At 38.4% G+C, this 21,514-nt stretch overlaps 2 protein-coding genes across 2 annotated transcripts; both read right to left on the reverse strand.

Annotated features, from left to right (window-relative positions):
- Window positions 1–721: 721 nt before the first annotated feature.
- On the reverse strand, window positions 722–14,147 carry LOC130922194 (keratin, type II cytoskeletal 8-like). Its single transcript, XM_057846799.1, has 9 exons — window positions 13,761–14,147; window positions 9,804–10,012; window positions 9,674–9,734; window positions 9,520–9,615; window positions 6,286–6,450; window positions 6,037–6,162; window positions 4,173–4,393; window positions 3,102–3,148; window positions 722–3,029 (listed from the first exon to the last, which is right to left on the reverse strand). The coding sequence occupies exons 1-9, from the start codon at window positions 14,145–14,147 to the stop codon at window positions 2,917–2,919; spliced, it is 1,425 nt and encodes a 474-aa protein (XP_057702782.1). The 3' UTR covers window positions 722–2,916.
- Window positions 14,148–14,257: 110 nt separating this feature from the next.
- Window positions 14,258–21,466, reverse strand: sec13 (SEC13 homolog, nuclear pore and COPII coat complex component). The gene is made up of 9 exons (XM_057846805.1): window positions 21,068–21,466; window positions 20,817–20,861; window positions 19,957–20,072; window positions 19,738–19,889; window positions 17,823–17,956; window positions 17,616–17,749; window positions 15,898–16,018; window positions 15,686–15,832; window positions 14,258–14,479 (listed from the first exon to the last, which is right to left on the reverse strand). Exons 1-9 carry the CDS (start codon window positions 21,068–21,070, stop codon window positions 14,369–14,371), a joined length of 963 nt encoding a protein of 320 aa, XP_057702788.1. The 5' UTR covers window positions 21,071–21,466; the 3' UTR covers window positions 14,258–14,368.
- Between the last annotated feature and the right edge of the window lie 48 nt (window positions 21,467–21,514).

Below are 21,514 nucleotides of genomic sequence, written 5' to 3' on the forward strand. Positions count from 1 at the left end.
CACCTCAACTGGCTCCTCTCAACGCGGAGGAGTAGCGGCTCAACACCAAGTCCCTTTCGGATGACCGGGCTTCTCACCCTATCTCTAAGGGAGAGCCCGGACACCCTACGGAGGAAACTCATTTCTGCCGCTTGTATCTGGGATCTTGTTCTTTCAGTCACGACCCACAGCTCGTGACCATAGGTGAGGGTAGGAACGTAGATCGACCGGTAAATCGAGAGCTTCGCCTTTTGGCTCAGCTCCTTCTTCACCACAACGGACCGGTGCAGAGTCTGCATCACTGCAGAAGCTGCACCAATCCGCCTGTCAATTTCCCGCTCCCTCCTACCCTCACTTGTGAACAAGACCCCAAGATACTTGAACTCCTCCACTTGGGGCAGAACCTCATCCGTGACCCGGAGAGGGCATGCCACCCATTTCCGGCTGAGGACCATGGTCTCGGATTTGAAGGTGCTGATCTTCATCCCAACCGCTTCACACTCGGCTGCGAACCGCTCCAGTGAGAGTTGTAGGTCACGGCTCGATGAAGCCAACAGCACCACATCATCTGCAAAAAGCAGAGATGCAATCCTGAGGTCACCAAACCGGACACCCTCAACGCTTCGGCTGCGCCTAGAAATTCTGTCCACAAAAATTATGAACAGAATTGTCACGCCTGAATGGTTATTGAATATCACAGTATCTTTTTTTTTTTTTTACTTTATCTTATTAATATGACGCGTAGTACATGTTTTTGGACAATTATTTTTAGGTTCAGGGGGTATCTTGGGGTACCTAAAGGGTTCTTTCTGACTTATGCGGAAATTCAGGTTACCTCGCCAGCCTAGGAAAGGAACTCTTTCTTAACACAGGGACTACCTGTATTTTACACAAACAACTACATATAATATAAAATAATACATTTTTTGTTTTCCCTTCCCGGATGAAGGTGTAATGAAAAAAAAATCAATATACATTGATAATTATTACACATTTACTGTCATTATATTGGTCAAACTTTATAATATACAGTATATTATTTAATCTTTTAATATCAATCGTGTGTCTGGGAAGCCCTTGGAATCTTTTCATTATTTACATTTATATAAATAAACGTGACTTATTATCAATATTGTGAGGGAGGGGAAGTACAAAAATGCATTGCGCCATTTTATTAATCAATAAAACAAAAATCATGGACACTAACTTCATTATAACCATCACAGAAATAGTAAAAGTCCCTCTATTCATTCAAAACAGCAAATTTTATAGGCTAACAATCAGTGCTTATGGGGTGGGGGGTGTCACAAAAAGGCCATTTTATATCATGATATACCAGTATTACATTTATAATTATTAGGTGAAATGATACTACAACTATGACACTTTGTTTTTGAATTGACATTAAACTGATCTGCCACAAATCCAGTGCTTCAAACTAAAACCATCCAGTGTAAAAAAAAAAAAATTTTAAATGAAAAAAATTGAAAAAAATTAAAAGCACAGTAGCATAAATATTTTTGCTCAAATGTAAAGATATCTAACTATCTACGAATACTTGTGACTAATGTTTTGACTTTTAAGACTGCTCCACATTAGGTTAGCATCATAGCATTAACAATAAATTGTCTTGCATGCATTATTCACGTAAAGTCTGCAGAGGGAGCCAATTTGCTAACTATTGAGGGAAACATGAACATCTTGGAGCCGATTGGTGGTAACTCCTTTAGTTTATGGAATCCAATCATATTGGGCGCCATCTGTTGGCCAAAATGTGCTTTGCAGAAACAGGTCTATTTTATTGCGTTAATGAAAAATGTATAATGTCAATGGAAAGTTTTATATATCCTCATATCGTACAGCACTACTACTAACAAATATTACTAGTAACACTACAGACTAGAATGACATCTTAACTCACTGGCTGCCAATGATGGCAATGGATGTCCAATCCATTCTGACTGGGGGGGCTGCAAGTGATCATTCAATTGCTTCCTGCCCTGGATTGGACGTCCATCACTGTCAATGACAGCCAGTTAGTTAATTTCCAAGTCGTTTTGATTACCGTAATTTTCGGACTATAAACCGCTTTTTCCTTAATTTTTAATCCTGCGGCTTATCGTCCAGTGCGGTTTATTAGTTGATTTATTTGGATTAATAGATAGCACTTTATTTGACGGTGGCGTCATAAGACTGTCATATGAGCTTCATAACTGTGACATGTCACTATCATGGGCATTACTGAATGCTTATGACAGATGTCATTAAGTGTCATCGGCAAATTATGTCACCAACTTCATTTACGTCCAGTTTGGATCTTTTACATCTATTCAAAAGTGAGATAATTTGCCGTATAACACTAAATGACATCTGTTATAAGCATTTATTAATGCTCTTGGCAGTGTTACGTCTTAATTATGACAGTCTTATGGTGCCACTATCAAATAAAGTGTGACCAAATACCATACTTGCAATTAATAAAACAACTGGAACAGTAACTGAAGAAATATTTAGCACAGAACATAAATTTTGATTGTTATTTACATCTGTAGCCCTGCAATGCATGCTAGGAGGCTTGTTGGACAACAACAGTGTTGACAGCAGGTGGCAGCAGAGGTTGCCTGTCTTCCCCATGGGAGCAGTGATGGCCAAATGAAGCTTCTTGAAGCGATGAACCAATTGGCTGCAAAGCTTCATGGTGGTTCATTTGGTCTTATGACAGTCTTATGATGCCGCTGTCAAATAAAGTGTTACCAGTTAATATCTTTTGGAGTAAATATCCCATAATACAGTGAGGACAGCTGCTGCGTCTTATAGTCCAGTGCGGCTCATCTATGAACAAATGAGTTTTCATGCCAAATTTGATGGGTGGCGGCTTATAGTCAGGTGCGCCTCATAGTGCGAAAATTACGGTAGAATTGAAGAAACATCCTGTTATTAGTGTGTACTGTATCTACTGTGGTCTCTGGTCTCGGTGGTCTTGATGAGCAGCTTGGGAGGTGAAGAAATGTTGATGGGGCTGACGTAGTGACCGTTAGAACTTCGGCTGCCTGTGTGGAGGAAATGCGGGAGCCTTAGAAAAAAAACATTTTAAATGTGGAAAACGCAAAGGTTGAACTTACTGTAGTTGGCGACAGACTGTATGTTGAGGATGGACTGCTGGCCCAATCTGAGGGAGAAGAAATGTTAGTATGACGGTGTATTAGGGAAAACAAAGAACAAAAAAGGACTGCGAGATTACAATCGTAGTATTAGCATAAGAAAAAAAGTTATACTAATAGAACGACTTTCCCCCCCTTTTTCTTGTATCAATGCTACGATCTTTTTTTCGAACTGATACCTTTTCCGTACTAATACTACATCTTTAATCACGTGATATTGAGATTTTTTTCTCATACTAACGTTACGATTTTTATTGTAAAAATATTACGACATTTTTTTACTTGCACGAATACTACGACCCTTCTTATCGTTCTAATGCTGCAACTTTTTTCTTGAACTGATAGTAGGACTTTTTTCCGTACTAATACAACATCTTTAATCTTGTAATATTACGATTTTTTCCCTCATAGTAACATTTTTTATACGTAAAAATACGACTTTTTTTCTTGCACGAATACTTTTTCTCGTACTAATAATATGACTTTTCTCTTGTACTGATTGAAATTTTTTCCGTACTAATACAACATCTTTAATTTTGTAATATTACGAATTTTTTCACATGCTAACATTACGACTTTTTTCTTGCACGAATACTACGACCATTTTCTCGCACTAATACTAAGACTTTTTTCTTGTACTGATAGTACGACTTTTTTCCGTACTATCACTACACCTTTGATTTCGTAAATTACGATTTTTTTAATCATGCTAATAGAATTTTTTTTTCTCGTGCAAATACTGCGACTTTACTCTCGTACTAATGCTGCGATTTAATTCTCGTAAAATTACATATTTATTTATACATATTTAAGTACTAAGACTACAATGACTACAACTTTAATCTAGTGGTATTACGACTTTTTCATGTACTAACACTATGACTTTAATCTCGTAATATTAAGACGTTTTTCCTCGAACTAATAGAATGACTTTAATGCGTAGTTCTATTTTTTTTCTTTCTTTGTTTCACCCTAATACTTTGTCACAGTTAGGAAAGGTTGAGAAGCACAGAAGAAATTGGCGTCACTCACCGGTCCTCCTCGCCTTCCAGGAGCTTCCTGTAGGTGGCGATCTCGATGTCCAGAGCAAGTTTGAGGTTCATGAGGTCCTGGTACTCACGGAGTTGGCGAGCCATGTCCTGCTTGGCTCGTTGAAGGGCGTCTTCAAGGTCGCGGGTTCGAGCTTTGGCCTCCTTGACCGCCATCTCGCCGCGGTCCTCCGACTCAGCGAGTTGGCTTTCCAAGTTGCCACGCTATCAGGAGATATTGCAGTATTTATTTGAAGATTTACATTTTTTTTTTTTTTTACATTTAGCGTAATTTCCGGACAATAAGGCGCACCTGACTAAGCCACAAGTTTTACAAGAATAAATGTATTTATTTATATATAGGACTCACTTTAAAACAGTTTAATGCTGAGGCAACACATAGCGGTTTATAGTCTGAAAATTCCTGTATTTAATAACATTTTTATTCAATTTTTTTTTAATGTTTGTATATTCATTTATTTCAAGGTTTGTTTGGATGTTTACTTTATTTTTTACTATTTGTATTGATGTATTTCTTTTTTTTTTATTTACAATTTTATTTATTTCAATTTGTAAATAATTCTATTTCTTTCTTTGAGCTTTTTATTTATGTCATGTTTTGTTTATTTTAGCATGTACTTATTTCCTTTTTTTGTATATCAATTTAAATTAGTTATTCATTTAATTATTTATTCATTTCCATTTTTATGCATTTTTTTCAACATGTACTGTATATTTTTGAATTTCCATTTTTGATACAATAAGTTTTTTTAAAAATCTCTATCCTAACGTGTAATAATTTCAACTTGTATGTTTCCATTTTTCTTTATTCTAATTTATGTCTACATTTTTATTTAACATGTATTTACTTCATAAACTATTTACTGTACCATTTATTTAATTTCTCTAATTTTTCAATTTCTCAAATTTGAGTTTGTAGGCATTTGTTTGCAATTGTATTTCAATTTATTTTCATATGCATTTATTTCCATCATCTATTTCAAAATGTACTGTATGTACTGTACTATTTCAATTTGTATGTATATTTATTTTTCAAAATGGTTAAAATTAGGGCTGTCAAAAATATCGCGTTAACGGGCGGGAATTAATTTTTTAAATTAATCACGTTAAAATATTTGACGCAATTAACGCACATGCCCCTCTCAAACAGAATAAAATGACAGTACAGTGTAATGTCAGCTTGTTACTTGTTCTGTAGTGTTTGGTGCCCTCTGCTGGCGCTTGGGTCCAACTGATTTTATGGGTTATTACCATGAGTGAGCATGGTGTAATTATTGACATAAACAATGGCGAGCTACTAGTTTATTTTTTGATTGAAAATTTTACAAATTTCAATAAAACAAAAACATTAAGAGGGGTTTTAACATAAAATTTGTATAACTTGTACAAACATTTATCTTTCAAGAACTACAAGTCTTTCTATCCATGGATCGCTTTCACAGAATGTTAATAATGTTAATGCCATCTTGTTGATTTATTGTTATAATAAACAAATACAGTACTTATGTATTGTATGTTGAATGTGTTTTTCCATTCTAACAATAATTTACAGAAAAATATTTCATATTTTATAGATGGTTTGAATAGCGATTAATTACGATAAATAAATTTTTAAGCTGTAATTAATTCGATTAAAAATGTCAATAATTAATTGACAGCCCGAGTTAAAATATAAATATACAGTAAAATATATAAAATATTTTTAAAAACAATATATTTTTTTTAATTTTAATATTTCAAATTAAAAAAAAAGCTAAAAAAAAATTAAAGAAAAAAAAAAAAACACGAAAAAAAGATGCTGAAAAACAATAAAATTCTAACTACATGGATAAAAAGATTTTAGGTACCTGCGCTTTGACTGCCTCGATCTCACTCTGCAGGCGAGCGATGAGACGATGGACCTCACCAACTTCGCCCTTGACCACTCGGAGCTCGTCTCCGAACTGGCTGGCCTGCACTGACATCTGGTCAAACTGTCAACACATGCACACAAAAAATTCGCTGTAAAATGTGTCTTTATAGGCAGATTTTGAAATGACTACCTCTTGAAAATAAGTTCTACTTGTACTGTATAATGACAGGAGGGCAACACCTACTTTGCTTTTGTACCAGGCCTCGGCTTCCCGGCGACTGCGAGCGGCGATCTCCTCGTACTGAGCTTTGACCTCGGCTACGATCTGCTCCATGTTGAGGCTGCGGCTGTTGTCCATCTGGACCACCACCGACGTGTCTCGGATGCTGGCCTGCAGCTCACGCAACTCCTGACCGCACAACAGCAAACACGCTTTCATGTCTTTATTCGCTCGCTACCATCTACGGATGTAGAACCCATTCCTACTTAACGCTATTTCATAAATGACACACTGGCTGCCATTAACAGCAATCAACGTCCACTCTATTTGGGTTAGTGTCTGCCAGCCCCTCCCAGTCCAAATAGATTGGACGTCAATACACCTCTTCTCATGTATAGATTTAAAATCATTTTATTTTTACTTGTATTTTTTTTTTTTTACTGAAATTAATTCTATTTAATTGCTTTCATTTAACTCATTTGCTCCCAAAAACATAAATACGTTCTATTTTTAATTGTTTCAGTGTCCAAAAGACGTCTTTTACGTTTTTTTTCACAAGCGACATCTCTGGGTTCTGATTCAACTTAGCTCCAAAGCACAAAGCTGAAAATCCATTTTAAAACATTAAAACTGGCCACTGGGGGGCAGTAGCGCATTTGGTAAAACCCGCAACCCGATTGAACCGCAACGAACGGCCGGGCCGTACCGCCGGGGCGCCAGCGGTAGACGACCAAGTGGACGTCTAGGATGCCAGGTGGAGGACGACAGAGCAGAACAACAAGTAGGACGCCTGGGATGCCAGGCACTGGACGACCGAGCAGAACGACCGGGACCACCAGTGCAGCGGAAGATGCTGTTGAGTTCGTGCCGCTCACAGAGCAGAGTCCGCAGAAACTCAAAAAAATTCATCTTTATGAGACAAGCGTCGATGAGGGAAAACTTTACCCGGCTGTCGCGGCCACAACAGCGTCATCTCTCAGTTATGTGTAATGAAATTGTTACTTTGCTATCAAAAGCTCTATTTGTCTTGTTGTTTATGTTATTTTGTAGAAGGAAAACATTATTCAGATGTTTGGGATGTAACTAAAGCAAAAAAATAGCTGTGTTAAAGTCAAAGTTATGTTTGAAATGTATGCTTTCACAAAAAAGCTCAATTTCTGTTTTTTCATCAGAAATTGGAAAATTGCTCAAACTAAGCTATTTTCTAATGCTGATTTCTAAAGAATGGAAAAAGATATGAACTAACTTTTTTTCCTGCTGAAAGAGAGTCGAATCTTTCTTTTGGAGGGTTCCATGTTTATTTAGCAATAAAACAATTTTCTGTGGGCCTTGCAAAATCAGTCAAAATCCAGTAAAACGGCTGGGAGCGAAGGGGGTTGCACCGGGGAAAATGGCTGGGAGTGAATGAGTTAATTTAGTGTCGTAACAAGATATCTCTGTTTTATTTCTCTTAAAGCAACACTTGGAAAACTTTTCAGTTTAAGTCAATTTTACTGAGGCGGTGGACAAAAGCGGTAGTGTTTTGCCTTAAGGAAGACTGCCTTTCCCATGAGGACCAGCGCACACCCGCATAGTGTCATAAAATCATGATGGTCGCCTGCAGATGGATTAAACAACATTTCTGTTGCCAGTTGCTGTGTAAAGGATGAAAAGTATTAAGGTAATGAATTTAGTTGTGACTAAACAATTGCTTATGATGGTTAGCAACTGTGTGGCTTAGTTGGCTAACAACCCCCCCCACCCCAGGAGGGGGGTAGTCATTGCAGCGAGTGAAAGCCGGGCCAATGTTATTCTGTATATCCTGGTAGCTGTCCTTTGTTTTTCCTCCTCAGACAAAACTTTTTGTCTCTGTTGCTCTGCCATCTTTGCATAATTCGCACGAAAGAGTTAGCATCGACTTCCGTCTTTATAATGAATAGGGAAAGAGGAGTGCGGTATGCCGTAAAGCAGTCAGCACATTTGGAGTTTTATTTTTGTGTGGCAGGGAACCCTGCCACCCCATCAAACCCCCTCAAGATACAAAAGACGTGTCGTTCAACTCATTGTCAGTTGACATATCATCACAAATGTTATGAAAACATTAGGGCTGTCAAATTAAAGCGATATGACGTGGGGAAGAATGACAGGAGTTGATCTTTTTCTTCACACCCTGTATTGTAGCCAACGCAGAGAAGACATTTGCAGCCACCACATACAGTCATGGTTGCACCACTTCCCATCATGCAATTGGGCAGAACAGTTGATTCGCTTCAGTATCATTTACTGAAAGCTCAACAAATACACTAGATGGCAATATTTAGTCACAATATACAAACACATTTATTCCTTTAAGAATTACAAGTCTTTCTATCCGTGGATCCCTTTCACAGAAAGAATGTTAATAACGTTAATGCCATCTTGTGGATTTATTGTTATCATAAACAAATACAGTACTTATGTACAGTATGTTGAATCTATATATCCGACTTGTCTATCTTTCCATTCCAACAATAATTTACAGAAAAAAATGGCATATTTTAGAGATGGTTTGAATTGCGATTAATAACGATTAATTCATTTTTAATCTGTGATTAACTCGCTTAAATTTTTTATTCGTTTGACAGCCCTAGAAAATATTTTATAAAGGTTGAAAACTTGACAAGGACAATCACGGCCTGAAATACACGAATAAAATGAAAATGAAAAAAGTTGCTAGTGTTGCTTTAAATGAGAAAATTATGAACATGAATTTTTAATTTTTGTGTAGTTCATTATACTCTATTTTTTCAATTCAGTATGATAAAATGTAGAACTTATTTAATTACTGATTCATTATCATTTATCGTTTTCAAAAATATGAAAATATTAAATATATGTATAAATATCTTAATTTTAATAGAAATTGTTATATACTATATACAGTATATCCATCTATTATATATTGTAATAAATTTATTAGATTATTTTCTTTTTTTCTTAGCATTATAAAAACTTGTTTTTCTGATTTAGGCTTTAACACTGCTGCATGTTTTTGTAAAAATCTAAGAAAATTTGTTATCTTTACCAAACCTAACAAAAATTAATTTCAACTGAGATTAATATGATCTGAACAGATGTATAACTATGAGATTAATCGCAATTAACCGTGCAGACCTCACACCATTAATTACAATTAACACATTTTTCATGGTTGCGCAAGCCTATTAAAAACATTTCTTTAATTAACAAAATGCATATTTATAGCCGTCAAAGACGGCCTGGAAGAAGTTGGTGTGCTACCTCCTCGTAGATGGTGCGCAGGAAGTTGATCTCATCGGTCAGAGCCCCCACCTTGTCCTCCAAGTCGGCCTTCACCATGTAGGCCGAGTCCACGTCCTGCATATTTCGCACACCTCAGCATTGTCGTTATGTACAGCGAGTGTGTTTCACAGACCTTCTTGAGAAGGACAAAGTCATTCTCCAGGTTGTTCCTCTTGTTGATCTCGTCCTCGTATCTGCAGACAAAGCACGTGCTCCGTAAAAAATTGAGTTGCGATTATTCAACGGTGAAATGTTGCACAGACTTGTGCTTGTAGTCCTCCACCAGGCCTTGCATGTTCCTCAGCTCGCCATTGAGTTTGCTCTTGTCGTTGTTGACCAGGTCCATCTGGCGCCTCAGGCCCGCCATGTAGACCTCAAACAAGGGCTCCACATTGGAGCGGCCCACGCCCTGGCCCTGGAGGAGCTCTAGTTTGGTCTCTAGCATTTTGTTCTGCTGCTCCAGGAAGCGAACCTGTACCAGGACCAAGAATTTAAAAAAACAGCAGGACCAAAAATAAAAAACATAAGCCCTCAAAGCCAGGTTTGTTTAGCAACGTGTAATTGGGCAGACGTATATATCATGGATAGGCGTACAAAAAAAGAAACTCAAGAAACTATGCCAAAAATGTTATAGGAAATCAGCTACTTTGATGTGAAGCAGAGATGTAAAAAAAATGGCCCGTGTTATGTTTTAGAAAATTCAGCCCCTGAAGCCAGTTTTTTTAAGGAACACAAAACCTGGTGGAAATATTCAGCAAGGATAGGCCCACAAAAAAAGTCTCGAAGCCATGCTTGGAAAGACACAGGAAAGCAGCCATTTTGGTTTAAAGTGGATATTTTCGGTTCAATTTCCAGGGCTCTTTCAAAACTGAACGTGTCCTCGTATATCTTAAAAAATTCAGCTCCCAAAGCCAGTTTTGTTTGGCAACACGAAACTTGGCGGACATGTTCACCAAGGGTAGACCCATAAAAAAAAGTCTAAAAAATCCATGCTTGGACAGACACAGAAAGGCAGCCATTTTGGTTTAAAATGGGTATTTTGGGTTAAATTTCCAAGGCTCTTTAAAAAATAAACATGTCCTAGTATGTTTTTAAAAAATCAGCCCCCAAGGCCAGTTTTGTTTGGCAACACGAAACTTGGCGGACATGTTCATCAAGAGTAGGCCTACAAAAAAAAGTCTCAAGAAGCCATGCTTGGACAGACACAGGAAGGCAGCTATTGGTGGTGGTGGGTTCAGTTTCCAGGGCTCTTTTAAAAATTAACGTTTCCTAGTATGTTTACAAACTTCAGCCCCCAAAGTCAGTTTCGTTTAGCAAAGTGACATTTGATAATCACATTTATCATTTGTTAGCCCCCCCCCCCCCCAAAAAAAAAGTCTCAAGAAGCCATACAAAACAAGTTGGAGCTACTGTATTTTGGCTTGAAGTAAATATTTTGGGTTTGATTTTGATGCCTTTACAGATATGAACTGGTCTTAGAATGCTTTGAATATTCAGCCCCCACAACCAGTTTAGTTTAGCAATGGGACATTTGGTAGATGCAGTCATCATGAGCAGACCAACAAAAAAAAGTCTCAAGAAAAGACACAGGAACACATCTATTTTGGCTCGAAGTGGATATCTTGGGTTATATTTCCAGGGCTCTTTCACGGATAAACTAGTCCTAGTATGTTTCAAAAATTCAGCCCCTAAAGACCATTTTATTTTGGAACATAAAACTTGGAGAACATGTTTGACAAGAGTACACCCACAAAAAAAAAATTCTCAGAAAGCCATGCCCCAAAAATAGGTAAACAGCCATTTTGGTTTGAAATGAATATTCTGGTTTTAATTTCCAGGATTCTTTCCCCAAAAAATTAACTACTCTATGTTGGTCCTGATGTGGAATTAAATGTTACCGTAATTTTCAGACTATAAGCTGCAACTTTTTCCCCTCATTTTGAATCCTGTGGCTTACAGTCCGGTGTGTCTTATTTGTTGATTTATTTGGGTTAATAGGCAACAGTTTGACAGCGGCGTCATAAGACTGCCTTAAGACAGTCATAATTATGACATGACACTATCATGGGCATTAAGGGCATTACGAATTATGTCACTAACTCCATTTATGTCCAGCTCGAACCTTTTACATCCCAGAAGGGAGATAATTTGCCGGATGACACAAAATGAAATCTTTCATAAGCATTTATTAATGCTCATGGCAGTGTCATGTCAGAATTCCGATGGTCTTATGACAGTCTTATGACGCCACTATCAAATAAAGTGTTACCAAATACCATAACTACCAATTAATGAAACAACTGGATCAGTAACTGAATAAATAATTAGCACAGAAGATTAAAATTTTAATTGCCATTTACATTTGTAGTGCTGCAATACATGCTAGGAGGCATGTTGGATGACAACAATGTTGACAGCAGGTGGCAGCAGAGGTTGACAGTCTTCCCCAAGGGAATGATGGCCAAATCAAATTTCTGGAAGCAATGAAACTTTGCAGCCAATTGGTTCAAAGTTTCATAGTGGTTCATTTTGGTTTTATAATGCCGCTGTCAAATATAGTGTTATGGGTTAATATCTTTTAGTGTAAATATACAATAATACAGCGAGGATAGCTGTGGCTTATAGTCCAGTGCTGTTTATCTATGTAGAAATGCTGTTTTCGTGTCAAATTTGGTGTGTGGCGGCTTAGTCAAGTGTGCTTTACAGTCCGAAAATTACGGTACTTACTAGTTTATCGCCAATAGAGGTCCAATCCATTTGAATTTGGAGGGTGGTAGCTAATTCATTCACTGCCAACCCTCCCACTTCAATCGGAATCGAGGTCTGTTAGGGATGTTTTGTTATAGTCATTTTATATGACCAAAATGGCAGACTTCCTACATTTTTTCCACGATGGTCTCAAGACTTATTTTTCGCCATGTCTACCAAATTTCAAGTTTATCCATAGGACAAAAAATGGTAATTGTATGCTTTTGTGGTCTCACTATGTCAACTCAAATGGCCGATCAGATAGCGGTTTTCTGGCTACGATTACATGCACAAAAGCTACTGTGTTAATAGCAGAATGACCCCAACTGGTTTATCAGATTACCAACTAGTAAAGTGGGATGGGAAGCTTAAATATCCTCGCCACAATGTCTCCAGTGACCTTTTAAAATCCACTGTTGCTTTCCAGGCTAAACTAGAGAAGTTTTTCTTTTTTTTATCTGTACTGAAATGGAGTTTGCTGATTGTTTGAGCGTAAGCGGGATGAAAATTTGAAGGTCAATTGCTGTGAAATGTATCCGAGGAGGCGACAAAGGCGGTATTGTGTGGGTGTGCCACAGACGCCGTGAGAAAAGGACATTTCAGGTATCTGTGTCCGGCAATTTTAGTAAAGAGATCCGCTTCATCTGTGGGAATCGTGGACACACTTTCATGTCAAACTTCTCAGGTTCGCTAAAAGTGATGGTGATAGACGTCTGTTCCATTTGGACTGATCATTCAGCCGGAGACATTTGTTCATATGCCAAACCTCTCAAGTCGTGAGGGTGCATCAACAACAACCCAAAAAATGACCCAAATCCAATTTTGAGCCCTTAGTATTATTTTAATATATTTTACATTATTATATGTTTTACTATTTTTCCCGTATTTTACATTTTCAATTAAAAATGGAAGTATTTTTTAATATACCCTTTTTAATTTTAGACATAAGATGATCGAGAACACAGTAAATATTCTTACATATTTTTGTTAAATTAAAAAAAAAAAGTTTTGTCATTTAAAACAAATACTTTAACTGGAAAAAAAAAAACTGTAAATATTTGTCAATTTTTCTGCCCATATTTTGAAGCATTTTAATAAACAAAAATAGCAAATATTTCTTTATATAGCTTTGAGTTTTGTTAAAGTAAAATTTCTTATATTGTTAAATTTAAAAATTGTAAATAAAAATATCATTTTTTGCTTTTTTATTTATAGTTTTGATTTTTTTTTTTTAAATCATTAGAAATCAAAAGATGTATGCAAACATCTTTTTCTTTGGAAAACAATCATACTCATATTTCAACTTTTCTCAATGCATTGTTTTAGGTTCTACTGCACATTTATAACTGAAATGTTATGTCCAGACATGTGGTTTATATTTGAACCAATTATTAAACCTATTAAAATACCACTTTGTAGCTGACTTCCAGTTCAAATGTCTCTCGCCGTCAACGGCAGTGAAACGCAATCACCTTGTCAATGAAGGACGCGAAGCGGTTGTTGAGGCTCTTGATCTGCTCTTTCTCGTGAGCGCGACTCATGGACAGACTGGGGTCGATCTCCAGGTTGAGCGGCGCCAGCAGGCTCTTGTTGACCGACAGTGCGGAAAGAGAGGACAGCGGTACGCCGCCGAAAGCGGGTGCCGGCGAGCCCAAGCCGTCAGAGCGGCGCGCTGAGGCGCTTGAGCTGATCCTCTTGCTGCGACTGAGACTCATCGTGACGTGTGGACAAACGCGGATGCAGCCTGCTTTTGTAGCTGGGGGGAGGAGATTATGGAGACTAAGGAGGCGGCGCAACAAAATCACACAAAACTTTGCATTGGTATTGACACTTTCCTTTTTTTTTTTTTTAATTTTCATTTTTTTATTTTTTTTTATTATTTCTAATTACATCCAAGTTGGAACAGGATTTGTCCTGCACCTGATTGGTTGATCAGTCTTACTTCGTGAGCCAAAGAATAGGTTGGGAATGTTTGGGCGAGGTGGTGCACGCCAAAAGTCCTTGTATGGGCAACATTTAAAAAAAAAAAAAAGTATTGAATTATATTTATAACAGTAAGGACTAATTAAGTGTGTGTGTGTCACTGCTCGGCCTGTTGCGTGTCTGTAATGGCTGACACGGCTCCCTGCCCTTTGCTGACATCGCTGATACACGCCCACTGGCCATCCATCGACTCCTTCCACAATGTCACCTACAAACACAAAGAACACAAATAATAATTATGCACCAGAAAAACCCACACAAAACCATAATGCGCGCATAGACAGCAGAGACAACCATATAGCACATACAACATTTGTGCAGACATACAAAATGATTACACATGGACACAAACACACAAATGTGATACACAAACCTCATGTGCACAAAAACACATTTACAAAAATAAACGTAGCCACACGCACACCCTAGACAAACAAAAACAACATACACACAACCCACACTAACACACTAAAACAACACAAACGTGATACACAAAACTCGTGTACAAAAAAACATACACAACATTCACAAGCAAACTACGGTTTAACAAAAACAACATATGCACATACCAACTCACAAAAACAACACAAACTTGATAAACAAAACAATCACGCACACAAACATACACAAAATTCACAAAAATACAACATATGTGTACACACATGCACACCAGTCACATAAAATTACAACATATCCAAACTAACGCACAAACACTTAAGTGCACAAAAACACAGTCATACACAAAATACACACACTCAGAAAAAAAATTAAACTGCCATGCACACAAATAAAAACCTTCATCCACCTACATAACACACACATACAAGATATGCACAAACCTACAAAAAACATGCGAAAACAATTGACACACAACAAGTACACATGCAAAACCGCACAAAAACAATGCAAATGTACACAAAAACAACACATGCAAACAAAAAACCAACACAAATGTCATAATCACAAACACGTAACTACAACATATTCACAAAAATAACCCCCCAATTTAACACAACACCATTATGCACTACACACAAATAGAAACTAACATGCAAAGACTATGGCTATAGCTATCGATTATTGAAGTAATCGATAGACTCTTTTACGAATTACGAAGTACAACAAAAGAACAATTGGCAAACTTGCATAGCAAAAGTCCGCTAGCTTAAATACTATAAAATGCTAACGTTTTGTTTTTGTTTAACAAATCGTTCAAAAACATATTCTCAATCATTATAGCTCAGGGTAGCAACCGGTTGGTTCCTTTAAAAAAAAGAAAAAGAAGTATAGCGATACACCACCATTATGATATACTGTCACACACTTACACACTCTCCCAAATTACCATGTAAGCACACGTCCACAACAGGACAAACATGGACACACAGACAAAAAGCTCGACAAATTGCGGGACCTTATTGTCGCCTCCGGAGACTGCCAGGATGTTGCCGGTGATGGACCAGCTGACGTGCCAGACCACGTCGTTGAACTTGTGCAGCAGTTTGGCCGTCCAGGCGTTGCCCGCCGGGTCGTCACACGTCCAAATGTAGACACGGCCGTCCTGGAAACAAAAAACGTTAAAAATGGGGCGGAAGCCAGGCTCGTTAGTCTTGGCGCGGGTCTGACCTGCGAGCAGCTAGCGATGGTGCTGGTGGGGAGCCCGATGGAAGGCGCCCAGCCTACGTCTCGCACCCAATCGCTGTGCGCCTCCAGCTTCTGGTCCTCTTTCCATTGGCCGTCCTCTTCCCTGCCCAACCAAAAAGACACGTCAGGCCAAAGTTTTGGATAGTCACTGTACTAATGTGTGATACTACTGCCACCATTAATTAACAACTCATTCAAGATCAAATTTTAGACATTTTTTTAACCTGTCCTGTTCATCTGCTTGACACGGAGAATGGTAATTTGAGTGGGTGTCAGTCAGCAAGACATGTGATTAGGTTGAGTGAAACATACACAAATCGGCAATGTGAAGTGCAGAACCCCGTATTGTGTGAATCCCTTATAAGTGTGAATATGTTGAAATCTTATTCCATGCTGCCTGATCACTAATCCTGGCACCGATAGTTTCTCTACTTAAGTGTGTCTAATTGCACCCTGCCATGCGTGATAATCCTGCAGGCAAGTGGAAATTCCGCGCAGGTGCCGCCCCAGCCAGTCAGGGGGGTGAGTCAGGCAGCCTGTCCCTCCTCCCGCAGCTCTAGCAAGGGAGTCGCTGTCATCCCCCAGGACCCAGGGTGGTCCACCGGACACTCTGCACCCCCATTAACCAGCCTTCAAGGAAGGGATGAGGGGATGCGCCACCACACCTGCCCCTAAGCACCAACCAGCTTCTGCCGCAACCCCCCCGCCCCCAACCGACACAGCACACCACGAGACCCCACGGCCCACTAGACCCGGGGCAGGACAGCGGACACCCGGATTGGGTGACACCCCAGCGACCCATCGGCGCTAGGCCAGCGACCCGCGCCGCAGCAGAAAAGAGAGGGGGAAGGCGGAAACAGGAGAGTGCTGAGAAGCCACCGCGGAGCGGCGTGGCACCGGAGCCCTAATATCCCCCCTAACCAGCAGCCAGGCGAAGAGGGGGCCGCAACCCAGGAGCCAGGACAAAGAGAAAAAGTGTGGGCCCCACCTACCACCCTATTACTGTGGATGCCAGGTCCCCGACTGGCAGCCATTACCCAGCACCTTGATGGGATTGTGAAGGGAAGGGAAGGGTAGTGCAGTGTATGCATTAAAATAGGAGAGCCCGACTGAGGGCGTGGGACTGCCGCATGGAACTTCTTCCCAGCCGCAAATCCCAACGCCCCTCGCCAAAGCACCCCCCAGGAGTATAATGTATGTGTTGCGTTAAAAGAGGTGCGGGAATGGCGGGGAGGCAACTGTCACAAAGTTTTAAAAAAAAAGAAAGAAATACTAATAAGGGGAAAAAAAACTTTTCCCACATTATAAATAAAAAAAGGAGAAAACATACCTCTTTAACAAAATGATTAAAAGCAAAAAAAAATGTTATGTATATTGTCTGTCTTTGACACCTGTAGACGTCCAATCCATTTGAAGTGGGAGGTTGGCAGCGATAGTCAATTAACAGCAGGAGAATGAAAAGACATTTCATTGCCCCAACAAACCTGGCTTCAGGGCGGCCATGTTGGTAGGGGCAACTTTCCCATCAAAGTCAATGCATTGACGTTCAAATAACATCATAACTAGCTCATTTTTTAACCGGTTTTTAAAATATTTGACCAATGTAAAATCGAATGAACGTCCACATTCTTTCACTGCCAGCCCTCCCACTTAAGTGGATTAGACGTTTATTAGTAATAAAGAAAACAATGTGGACTTACTTCCAGAGTTTGACGAGGTTGTCGCAGCCTCCGGATACAAAGCGTTTGACGTAGTTCGGCTTCTGGCCCGAGGGCTGCTCGATCAGGCTACCTGGGACCACCGTGGGGGCCCAGCTCACCGCGTTGCAGCCGATCTGAGCGCAGAAAACCATTGACGGTGATACACGTCCAATCCATTCAAACTGGGAGAATGGTTCTGCCACTAACCGTATGTGCGTTATTGATTTTCTTAATGTCCCACTGCTGCTCTCCTGTGAAGGTGAGCAGCGAGATGGCTCCGTCCGAGCTGCCACATGCCAGAATCAGGCCGAACTCGTACGGACCCCAACACACAGAGTTTACTGCAAAAAATAAAAAAATAACATTAGCGCACAAAAAAGTCATGTTCTTAAGTGGGGGGAAAAAGACGTAGACGTATAAGTAAACGGATACAAAATGAGGAAATTCGGTTTTTAGAGTTTTTTAGGTTTTATTTTTTAATGACAAAATATGGAAATATTGCTATTTATTATTAGTTTTTTTTTTAACAGCAACTTTATCCCCCCAAAAATTGAAAACCCCCAAACTAAATTAAAATTATGTGTTGTATATGTAAATATTTTGTGAATAAAAAAATTAAATTTGAGAACCTATATTTACACATTTGTTAAAAAAAGCACTTTTTTTTTTAAATATGAAAAACATCCAACTTCACATATTTTGTTTAAAAAAAAAAAAAGAGCCTCCATTTTTTTACATCTGAAAACCCCCAAACTAAATTCACATATTTTTCAGATTTAAAAAAACAAACAAACAAAAAAAAAACATCAATTAAAAAAAAAAAAAAAATCTGACAAACCCAAAACTAAAATTACTTATTTTTGTATTCAAAAAACAGCATAACATTAATTTTCCTCTACACATCAGTGGAAAAACTTTTGACTTTTATATTCAATTGAATCATAAAAAGTCTCAAAACTTTCGACCAACGGTGTATTAGTGGTGTGCCATCATAGGCACCCCACGATTTGATTCGAATATGATTCAGGGTGCTCCGATTCAATTTTTGACCGATGATCGCGGTATTGACGATGATCGCAGTTATTGCGATTATCGCTGCATCGTACAGTACTGTTCAATAAAGTAGCCAAACAAATTCATGTCCATTATTTATTTAAAATATCCTTATGATTCAACAGGAAAGATGGAAACAGGCCCATACAACAAAAAGCTCCCCTTAAGCTGCTTTTTATTTATTTATCATTTTACAAGAAAGTGCAAAAACATTAACCATTTTAAAGGGAGTACTCATTTCTCTCAACAATACAATAACATTTACACTGGTGGAATGAATTCCACATTTTCTAGACACAAAGAAAGTGTCTTTAGAAAAAAAAGACTTATTTTAACCAATAGACCGTACTCTGTTTTCAAAGTGTTAGAGGTGGAATACACATCTGCTCTTGACACCGCCACGCACACACTCATTACAGCGCGCGCACTTCTCTCCCACAACAACAGATTTCTGTACTATTTCGCATGTTTGTAGTGTTACCACTGTACTTAATCATGGTATTACACGTTCTGTATATGAAATACACGTTAGCGAATTAGTTAATTAGTTTAGCGCTCGGCGCTAACTATTAACATCTCAAAAACAACAACAATAAAGGCTACACAGTACAAGAGGGTTCGTGTACTCACCTCTTATAGACGCCCCTCTTGGCAACACACTCAGGAAATTTTTCAATTGAAATGCCTTAAAACTATAGCTGGACAGTAGGAAAGACAAGGAGCAACGAACCTCTTAAAGTCTTTTAGAGTCTTTTAAAAAGGAGTAAATATCTCTCCCAGTAACTGGGAGCATCCATCATAACGTTGTGCGTACTTCCGTTAACGGTGTCCAGGCGGCAGACCTGTCTTGAATTTCGTTCGGCAACAAGCGGCTGTCATAAAGTTATGAGTGAAAATCATCGTTTTTGAACCTTTATGAATCGTAATCGAATCATCACGTGTCGAATCACGATGCATGTAATAATCGATTTTTTGGAACTCCTCTACGGTGTATAACTGAAAAATCATAAACTAACTTCATATACTTTGTTTCCAATTTTAGCATTTCTTCCAATTTCAGTCGACGCACCTGATGACTCGTGCCCAGTGTATTCGTACATCTTGTCCCAGGTGCCGTTGTCCTCCTTCCACACGATGACTTTGCGGTCGTAGGAGCAGGACGCCAGAATGTTGCCAAACATGGGGTGCGCCCACGCTACCTGCCACACGGGACCCTCGTGCCTACAAGGGAAAAACAAAAACATTTGATTGAAATGGGTTTAAAAGCCGGAGTAAAGTCATTGCTCACCCTCGCAGGTCGGCCACTAGGATCTGGCCGCCGTTGCGAACGTCGAAGATCTTGAGGGTGCGGTCAGAAGAGCAGGTGGCCAGACGCGTGCCGTAGTAGTCCATCTGGGCGTCGTGCTGCAAAAACGCACACAAACTTTATATATTTTCATCATTCGAAGGGAAAAAAGTGGCACATTTTAGGGATCGCATTTGTTTGTAAGTTGTGTCGTGTAAAAAAAAAAAAAAATTGGAAGAACAGTGAAAAATGGAAAGCATTTTGTAAAAATGATATTTTTTAAAAATATGTTTATCAATGGCGAGGCAGTTTTGAGAAAATATTTCTAGAAAATCAAGTCAAATGTTGGATATTTATGAGGAGTAAAAAATTGTTTTTAAGAAAAAAAAAAAGTGGGATATCAATGTTTTTGGAGAGAAAACAGTTCACGTTTGCTCATTTGAGAAAAAGAAAAGGGTTTTTCATGAATAAATTGTATCATTTATAAGAATAATCTTTTGAACAGTCCTTCTTATGAAAACAAAAATAGAATGAGTCAAAATAATAAGTATTACAAGTTTTATAACAGTATTTGAGAAAAACCATTTCCAAGTTAAGGAAAAAGGTCAAAATTCATAGATAGATTTTTTTTTTTTTTTAAAGAAAACTGTCGTCAAATTATTCTTTTATGGAAACCAGTGGTTGTAAGAGTAAGAAAAAGACTGATATCGGAAAAAAATATTTAAACAATTAAAAAACTAATCAATGACAGCCTTTCCAGTTCAAAAGCAGAGGCAACCGATTAAAAGTTCTTTCCGAAAAAACAAATAATAGAAGAAATACTATATTTACGAAGTTAACTTTGAATCTCAAACAGGACTTACGATCATGTCCTCGTGCGAGGTGTCCACGGTGTTGATGACAGAAACCTAAAAATAAAAAACAAAGAGCAAATTTTCATGATATCGCAGAAATTACAGTTTTTAAAATGACGTTTTGGTGCGGTTTGCTGCAGCTTGAAAAAAAAAAAAAATCCCTTAGCCGCTATGCTAACACACTAGTTCGATTGGCTAAATGTAAGCACAGCCAAAACGCTGATTCACGTGGAATTAACAATAAGTGTCAAAAGACTCACCATGACTAAAGACTACGAAGAAGCCCAAAAATGAACTTGAAACCTGAAATAAAGATGAATTATGAGCTCATTTGATTCCAATTCCGACGTGGCAACTGGCTGAGACGCCGCTTCCGTCTGGTGCGTCAATAAAAGTTCCACGATAGAAACACGGAACTAAAGTAACTAACGTCCACCGGTTTCACTGTTAAAAAACCCAAAATATATTATAAAGCATTATATTATTTTAAACTTGTTAAGGCTTTGACCAAGATAATTACAATTATATGCCGCAAACACGAAACCTAAATAATGGTTCCGCTTGTTAAAAAAAGGCAAAAGCTACTTTATTCAATAAATAACAACATAGCACTCAACATCCACACTTTGCTTCGTTATGGTCAAAAAATAATTCTGCGTAAAATAAAACACGGCGTAAGTTAAGACGTTCATTGACCCGCTGAAAAC

This window comes from Corythoichthys intestinalis, chromosome 9, assembly GCF_030265065.1.
Source record: "Corythoichthys intestinalis isolate RoL2023-P3 chromosome 9, ASM3026506v1, whole genome shotgun sequence".
Classification (NCBI taxonomy): domain Eukaryota; kingdom Metazoa; phylum Chordata; class Actinopteri; order Syngnathiformes; family Syngnathidae; genus Corythoichthys; species Corythoichthys intestinalis.